The sequence below is a fragment of the Cynara cardunculus genome (assembly GCF_001531365.2).
Source record: "Cynara cardunculus var. scolymus isolate 2C chromosome LG 1, CcrdV1, whole genome shotgun sequence".
Classification (NCBI taxonomy): Eukaryota; Viridiplantae; Streptophyta; class Magnoliopsida; order Asterales; family Asteraceae; genus Cynara; species Cynara cardunculus.
In genome coordinates, this window is record NC_037528.1 from 8,169,177 (window position 1) to 8,177,907 (window position 8,731).

At 39.2% G+C, this 8,731-nt stretch overlaps 2 protein-coding genes across 2 annotated transcripts; one reads left to right on the plus strand and one right to left on the minus strand.

Annotated features, from left to right (window-relative positions):
* The first annotated feature begins 321 nt into the window (after positions 1-321).
* Positions 322-3,453, plus strand: LOC112512533 (phenylalanine ammonia-lyase-like). The gene is made up of 2 exons (XM_025118548.1): positions 322-809; positions 1,516-3,453. Exons 1-2 carry the CDS (start codon positions 412-414, stop codon positions 3,263-3,265), a joined length of 2,148 nt encoding a protein of 715 aa, XP_024974316.1. The 5' UTR covers positions 322-411; the 3' UTR covers positions 3,266-3,453.
* A 726-nt stretch (positions 3,454-4,179) lies between these two features.
* Positions 4,180-4,669, minus strand: LOC112502117 (auxin-responsive protein SAUR50-like). Its single transcript, XM_025105950.1, has one exon. The coding sequence runs from the start codon at positions 4,655-4,657 to the stop codon at positions 4,310-4,312; it is 348 nt and encodes a 115-aa protein (XP_024961718.1). The 5' UTR covers positions 4,658-4,669; the 3' UTR covers positions 4,180-4,309.
* Positions 4,670-8,731: the final 4,062 nt, after the last annotated feature.

Here is an 8,731-nt window from a genome sequence, read left to right on the forward strand (position 1 = left end):
TACCACCAGTCCACGAATGCTACCCCCTTTTACAGATCAGTAATTACTAAAACCAGCCCAATCCACTTTTGTTCATACATATCCTGTGCATCCAAACTTGTACGTAGCTATTAAGTTAATAAATCCACTTTTTTCCGTGGATGTGGCACATGCATTTGCCGTTTGCGTTTGCTTACCAAAAATATACAACAAATATAATAAAAAATAAAAAAAATATTTACTTCCCTAAATTTATTCTATATAAGGCACATACCCCCACACTCAGCAACCATCCTTCCGAACCCCCGACCCCCCCCTTCCTTTCTCTCTCTCTCTCTCTCTCTCTGAGAGAAAAAAAACAACAACAGAGCGTTGGGTGTGTTTTTGCGGTAATTTAGTCGTCAGATTTCGTACTCTTTTAGACTATTGAGAATGGGGAGTTTGACCGTCGAGAGTGTGTACCAAAACGGCGTGGCTTCCGAGTTATGTGTGAAGGGGGATCCGTTAAATTGGGAGGTGGCAGCGGAGGCGATGAGGGGGAGCCACCTTGATGAGGTGAAACGGATGGTAACGGAGTTCAGGAATCCGATTGTGAGATTGGGTGGGGAGACGCTGACGGTGTCACAGGTTGCCGGGATCGCTGTGAGTGGTAACGCGGCGGTGAAGGTGGAGTTGTCGGAGGAAGCGAGGGCTGGGGTGAAGGCGAGTAGTGATTGGGTGATGGAGAGCATGGGTAAAGGCACCGACAGCTATGGTGTGACCACCGGATTCGGAGCCACCTCTCACCGCAGGACCAAAGAAGGTGGTGCACTTCAAACTGAACTGATCAGGTCAGTTATTACTTATTTATTAAAAATCAGGAGACTAATTGCATCCATTATTTGTATTTTACCTCAAAACTTATTTTTGATATTTTCGATACATAAATTGATTGGATGTTGATGTCAAAAGGGTGTAAATAGCGATCCTTATAAATCATCTGTTCATGCATAATTTAAGAAAAGAAAAATACAAACGTTTTTGTATTTTAGCAAGAAGAGAATAAAATAATATGAAACGATGTTTTATAGCTAAAAAAAAAGTGGAAGGAGCTGTTTGACAGTTGCTGAATGGTTCAGTACAAAATGGTTAAGTAGATTAAGAGACTCATAATATAGTACAAAATAAAATATAATTGTTTATAATAAAATCAGGGTCTTTAACGGTTAAAGGGATCCAAGATACAAAATTATTTAAATGGTTTTAGAATCATTAAGAGATAAACTTTTTTTTACCAAACAAAAATTCACCACTTGACGATTCATAATTTATCTCTTAATGAAACTATTAAAAGATAAACAATAAAAACGTAATTTTGCCACCTACCACGAAAAAGGATGGGTAGATGAGGTATCTCACATTATTTCATTTATGAGCTTCCATCCTACAACTCCGATACTAATTTTCCAAAAAGGTTCCAACCCTTTTAAACTTTATTTTTTCATCTAATCATACCATATTTATACTGTGAATTAAAAAGGGTATTTTTCTGGGCAGATTCTTGAATGCTGGGATATTTGGCAGTGGCACAGAATCATGCCACACCCTTCCACATTCAGCCACAAGGGCAGCCATGCTTGTAAGAATCAACACTCTCCTCCAGGGTTACTCCGGCATCCGSTTCGAGATCTTGGAAGCCATCACCAAGTTCCTCAACACCAACGTCACCCCTTGTTTGCCTCTCCGTGGAACCATCACAGCCTCCGGCGATCTTGTTCCCTTGTCCTACATTGCCGGACTTCTCACCGGTCGTCCCAACTCCAAAGCTGTYGGTCCCAAYGGAGAWMTCCTCAATGCCGAAAAGGCCTTCAGCCTCGCCGGTGTCTCTGGTGGCTTCTTTGACCTACAGCCTAAAGAAGGTCTAGCACTTGTGAATGGCACCGCCGTCGGATCTGGTATGGCTTCCATGGTCCTTTTCGAAGCCAATGTGCTGGCATTGTTGTCGGAAGTCTTGTCGGCCATTTTTGCCGAGGTTATGCAAGGGAAGCCGGAGTTTACAGATCACTTGACACATAAATTGAAGCATCACCCTGGCCAAATTGAGGCTGCAGCGATAATGGAATACATATTAGATGGAAGTGATTATGTTAAGGCCGCACAGATGGTCCATGAAATGGACCCATTACAGAAACCCAAACAAGATCGTTACGCTCTGAGGACGTCCCCACAATGGCTAGGCCCCCAGATTGAGGTTATCCGATCATCAACTAAGATGATTGAAAGAGAGATCAACTCAGTGAACGATAACCCTTTGATCGATGTCTCAAGAAACAAGGCCCTGCACGGTGGCAACTTCCAAGGAACCCCAATTGGGGTCTCCATGGATAACACACGATTGGCCATTGCTGCTATCGGGAAACTTATGTTTGCCCAATTCTCCGAGCTTGTTAATGACTTCTACAACAACGGCTTGCCCTCCAATCTATCTGGTGGCCGGAACCCTAGCTTGGATTATGGGTTCAAAGGTGCAGAAATCGCAATGGCTTCTTATTGTTCGGAACTCCAGTTTCTCGCCAATCCTGTTACGAATCACGTCCAAAGTGCCGAACAACACAACCAAGATGTGAACTCTTTGGGATTGATTTCTTCCCGTAAAACTGCTGAATCCATTGACATTTTAAAGCTCATGTCATCCACATACCTTGTGGCTCTATGCCAAGCCATCGACTTGCGACATTTGGAGGAGAACTTGAAAGCCACAGTCAAGAACACAGTGAGCCATGTAGCCAAGAAAGTCCTAACCATGGGTGCGAATGGCGAGCTCCACCCTTCAAGATTCTGTGAGAAGGACTTACTCCGAGTCATTGACAGAGAATACGTCTTTGGATACATCGACGACGCTTGCAGCAGCACCTACCCATTGATGCAGAAACTCCGACAAGTTCTGGTCGATCACGCTTTAAACAATGGGGAAAAGGAGAAAGATGCAGGAACTTCAATCTTCCAAAAGATTGGTGTTTTTGAAGATGAACTAAATGCCCTTTTGCCAAAGGAGGTTGAAAGTGTAAGAAGTGCGTATGATATCGGCAGCCTAGCGATTCCCAATAGGATTAAGGCGTGTAGGTCGTACCCATTGTATAGGTTTGTGAGGGAAGAATTGGGAACAGAGTATTTGACAGGGGAGAAGGTGACGTCACCGGGAGAAGAGTTTGAGAAGGTGTTTACTGCCATATGCAAAGGGGAATTGATCGATCCATTGTTGGAATGTGTTGAAGGCTGGAATGGTGTGCCCCTTCCAATTTGTTAGTTCTTTTTAGGCATTTGACTCTGTTTGTTTCTCAAGTATTTCTTAATTGTGTATCGTTCATTTGTTGTTATTTCATATACCTGTTTCTTCTCCCAATAACTTTTGTATTTAACGAACCAATAGGAGTAAGTTTGGATGGTGGTGCTGGTGAAACCCTAAGTTGTTTTGTGATGATGATTTAATCATGGTGGGTTCCTGATCTAATTTTGTTGGAGTGCCTTGAAATCATTGGGTTCCTTGAGGAAATAGCTGAATTTGTGCATAACATTCATACGTGTAAAATGCTCAATTTCATCCCTACCAAAGACTAAACAGAAATATGGACGTCTGTTTTCTAACAGTCATATGATTTCTCCCCTTTCCTCAGCTGCTTTAATGCTACCGTTCACGTCTACCACATCAACAAAGGGCTAGCTCACGCCATCCGTCCGTCCATCCATACATTCGAATTTCAATCTAAGAGCAAGGAGATGGGCACAGACCGGTGCTGAAAATTAATTCGAATATATGTTGATCTGTTGATGCGGTAGAGTGACCATGGTGGTTGTGAAGAATAGCATTAATAGCAGCTGGGAGCACTGCCTAAACTTACTAATTTAGAACACGGGGCTTACATGTGGAAGCGTACTAACTTGTATGCTTGGCTTTTTCCGTGGTTTCTAAATCATGCATACAGTTTCGTTCTTTGACTTCTAGGATGGAGCATATCATTTTGTAGGTAAAATAGATAAAAATGAAAACTAAAGTTTCATGATTTCTTATTTTCCTGTCAACCGTGTTATTATATTTGTACTTAAAGAGTTATAAGATATCACATGGAAGTATATTGTTTTGAAATCTTGAAATTGGCTTAGTTGTAGCAGAAAGGAACATGTGTTGTCGATTGGCTTTGTGAACTCATGCGATCGCATATAATTATTTTGCATCTCAAAATCGCGATTGAAGGTTGCAACATGGGAAAATGGAAGTTAATATGTCAGCCAGTTGGACACAATAACAAGTCATCTCTTTACACAATTAATCCGTGCAGGAACAATTATTGACTCAAAAACACCACATGGTTCTTCGATCACGGGAGGTCATGGCACACCGGACTACACCAAGAAAGATGTCCTCATCACAGGTTATATGGAGTCTGGAATCAGCAGTGAATGCGTACTCTTCTCGAGTTTCATCCAGCAATGCACTGAATAGAGGGTGTTTTAGTAACTTCACCTTGATCACAAACCTTCTCTGGTTATCACCCACATACACCACCAAATGACCCTTTGGCACATCTTTTGGAATACAAGCTTCCTCCTTTCTTTCATGCTTGAAAGATGATGGCCATCTGAATGCCCATTGCCAGCACTTATCACAATCTGCAGATGAAGGTAAAACTCCATTATTCATCTTTCTACACGTCTTCACCCATGTTTTCATAATCTTTCCTCTCATCATCTTCCTATATATATATATATATATATATATATATGTATATATCTATAGATGCACTTCTTCGTATACAGAGAGAGAGAGAGATATTTTGTAGATGGTAGGAAGTTATATATATGTCGAGAGAGAGAGATATATATATGAAGTTAGTCTGGTATTGGCTGACACCGATACCTTCACTAGATGGTGTTTTTATTATATATTTATGTATTGATTGATACGAAACTGTACGAACAAGTATATTGGATGATTAAAAGGGTATTCAAAAGGTGGCATAATCAACAATATCTCTTTCATTACATGTATATTTTACAATATCTATACATACAAGTACACCAGATAAAAGTCGGAATCGCACTTCATCCGAGAACCTTTAAGCCATGCCCCTTTTCATCTATTCCACTCCCTACTTGTGGGTCTTGTTAGAATTACTACTTTAATTTCACCTTGATTAAACCATTCCATGATTTAAGGACTCCTTTCAGGTTCCACCTTAGGATATAAAACATGTCTGATTGAGAATTAAATCATGGATTTACCTACCATGAATGAATGCTATGTGGTTTGGTTCAATTCATGTCATGGTGAGATGAGTTGGCATCATTTGGCTGATGTGTTAAGCTGTAAAGTGAATCCAGCCAGGGTATGGGGAGAGTTAAATGATGTGAGCCCAGGAAGGTGTGGCTTACACCACTTTGAAAACGATTGAGCACATCGCCACCTGAATTACTTTAACTTTTAATGCATAAGATACAAGTTACCATAATACGGTTAGTGGGAAGTGGGCGTCCACCAAAATCATAACCTTCACGTTGCATGTTGTCTCGGTTTTAAATTTCTTCCTTCATAATTGTTATTCCCAACTTTATCATTTAAATTTACAGGACTGGAATCTGTAAATTTATCCATAGATGGGCGTAGACTTTTTTCCAAGTGTTGGTACCATTTGACTATAAGAAACAAATATAGAGATATTTTTCACAAAATAATATTTGAGCTGTTGCTTAGTTCATTGTTTTTTATATGTGAGGTCCCGTGTTCAAGTCCTTTATTGCAACATTTTAAAAATATAACAAATCTGAAGTTAAAAGCTAAAAACTAAGAAAATGAGACTAACAAGATTTGAACTCAAGTCCGGGGTGGAAGAATAGCCTTGCATGCCAACGAAAACTTGTGCCCCAAAATATGTACAATGACATTTTTTACGACCTCATAATTTTGAACCCTACGTGCACGAAGGAACAAGATGATGGCCCATGCCACCCTATTCAATGCACTAGGTCCACCTCCGAATCTATCATTACATACCTTTCATTATTACTATAAGAAATGAGGTGCGGCACAACACGGATAACACCCAAGGGAATTAAACATGGGATTTACGAAATAAAAGGTCATAGATGATCTATCATCTATCGTTTTCGTTTGATCTTACATTTCCCTTTATGGAATTGGCTTTTCTTCTTCTAGATTCGACATTCAAGTTTTGATACAGTTCCAAGTACGTAATATGCTTAGACTTGATTGAGATGGTTAAGTCAGCTCTGAAATGTCTCAATATCATTTTATATTTATAAGGAGGTAGAGAAATTTGAGTCCATTAGAAGATGTGATTTAGTTTGATTAGAGCCACAGGGATAAGATCTCAGACGTGTACCAAAAAAAGTAGAAAATAATTGAAATCCAGCAAAGGATTCATCCCCTTAAGCCCATGCAGATGGAAAAGCCTAATGGACAGGTAATAATATATCTTCTACCAAAATTTTAAAATCTTTCTTCCCGCCCTCTCCCTATATATATATATATAGAGAGAGAGAGGAGTAATCATTTGCAAATCAATCGAAAATTATAGTCTTTATAAACCAATCTAGATTGTTTTTTTTTTTAATCAACGGTTGAGTAGTTTTTTAATTTTAATTGATTAAAAATTAATGAATAGTAGATTTTAAGTACTTTAAATATAAAATTTTAGTAAATAATTAGAATTTAATTATTTTTGGTAATTATCTTCACATTTTTCTCTCCCAATATCTTCATCACTCTCTCTTTCATCTCCGGCAAGTTTTCAAAACCACCTCCTGTTTTCTTACCAGTGGTGGGGCACATGGTCAGAGATGAAGCAGATAAAGAGGTCGCTGGTGGTGGAAGAAGTGGATGTGGTCCGATGTGGTGAAGAGGTTCTGGGTTTTCAAAACCATCGCCTCTTTTCTTGTCGGTCGTGGGGAACATGGCCGGAGATCAAGCAGATGAAGAGGTCGCTGGTGGTGGTCTGTTGAATTGCAACCTTGTTTCTAGGTTAAATTTTATTCATATTTTTCAAAATCTTTTGTGAAATTTTTTCGTTTAAAGTGATGAATTAAATTTTTCATACATGGATCATTTTTCATATGGTTTCATGTATGAAAAATTGATGAATTTTTGTATATCAGTATATGAATCAATTTTTATATGGTTTCATATATGAAAAAGTGATGGATTTTTTCATACATGGTTTCAAGATCTTTTGTGAATTTTTTCATATATGAATCATTTTTAAATCAGATATGAGAAAACGATAAAATAAAGAACATGATTCAGATTTGAAAAAGGAGATGAAGAAGACGACCATGAAAGTGATGAAGATGACTCAGAAAATTCGTATAATAATAATATAACAAAAAAACTAGCAGATTTAAAATAATGGTTAGGGGCTGTTTGGCAGTTGCTGAATGATTTAGTTCAGAATAGTTAAGAGGTTAGAATGGCTAAGAGGATCAGAATAGTTAAGTGCTGAATGAAACAAGGTTGTTTGGTAATTGTTCTCTGAATGATAACAAATTACCATTTTAACCCTCAAGAAATACAATCAATTTCCAAAGAAAAAGATGTCGGTAATCCTCAAGAAATTGCAAAGATGCTGTTCTTCATATCAGTATCAAATCCTCAAGAAATTGCAAAATGTAGGTAATCCAATCATCATTAACATTGTTACAAACATGAAATTAACAATAAACATCATCAATTTCCAAAGAAAAATGCTAATCCCTAAACCAAACCCTAGACAGGAGAGGAGCGGCGACGAGCATCTTTGCATGGAATTGCAAGGATGTGGAAGGCGAAGTGAGGCGGCGACGAGCGGCGGCGACGAGCGGCAGCGGCGGCGACGAGCGGCGACTAGATGCAAACCCTAGACAGGAGAGACGCGACGAGAGGAGGCGGCGGCGACTAGATGCAAACCCTAGACAGGAGATGGAAGGCAACGAACGACGGTGGCAACGAACGACGGTGGCGAAGAACGACGGCGGCGACGAGGCGACGGCGATCGTAGGGTGGGGGAAGGACGCGACAGAGCGATGTGAGGAATGTTGGGGGAGAGGGCGATCGTAGGGTAGGGGGAGGACGCGACAGAGTGATGTGAGGAATGTTGGGAGAGAGGGCAAATATGGAAAAAGAAGAGTCTGAATGGTTTAGAGACTCCCTAGATGCAAAATGGTTAAGAGGTAAAATGTAACCATTCAGAGTATTTTTTTTTGCCAAACAGCCTTGACCTCTTAGCGATTAAGAGGTTGGCTCTCAATGTAACCATTAAGAGCCAAACAAACAGCCCCTTAGATTTAAGTAATTAATAATTTTTAAGAAAAATCTGATTTGTTTGATATTATATGAGATATTTTAGGAGGTTGATTATCTATACTATATTATAAAATATTTGATAAAAACTCTTAAAACTATTTTTTTATACATGAAGTACTGTTTATTGATGCATATTTCTTAAAAGGGAAAATTGTACCAAAATAGAATCAACTTTTACCTAATTCCTATTTTTTTGGGGAACCAACTTTCAAAATCGTCATTTTGGGGAACCAACTTGCACCTGATTCCTATTTTGGGGAACCAACTTTCAAAATCGTCATTTTGGGGAACCAACTTGCACTTGATTTCTATTTTGGGGAACCAACTTTCAAAATCGTCATTTTGGGRAACCAACTTGCACYTGATTYCTATTTTGGGGAACCAACTTTCAAAATCGTCATTTTGGGRAACCAACTTGMA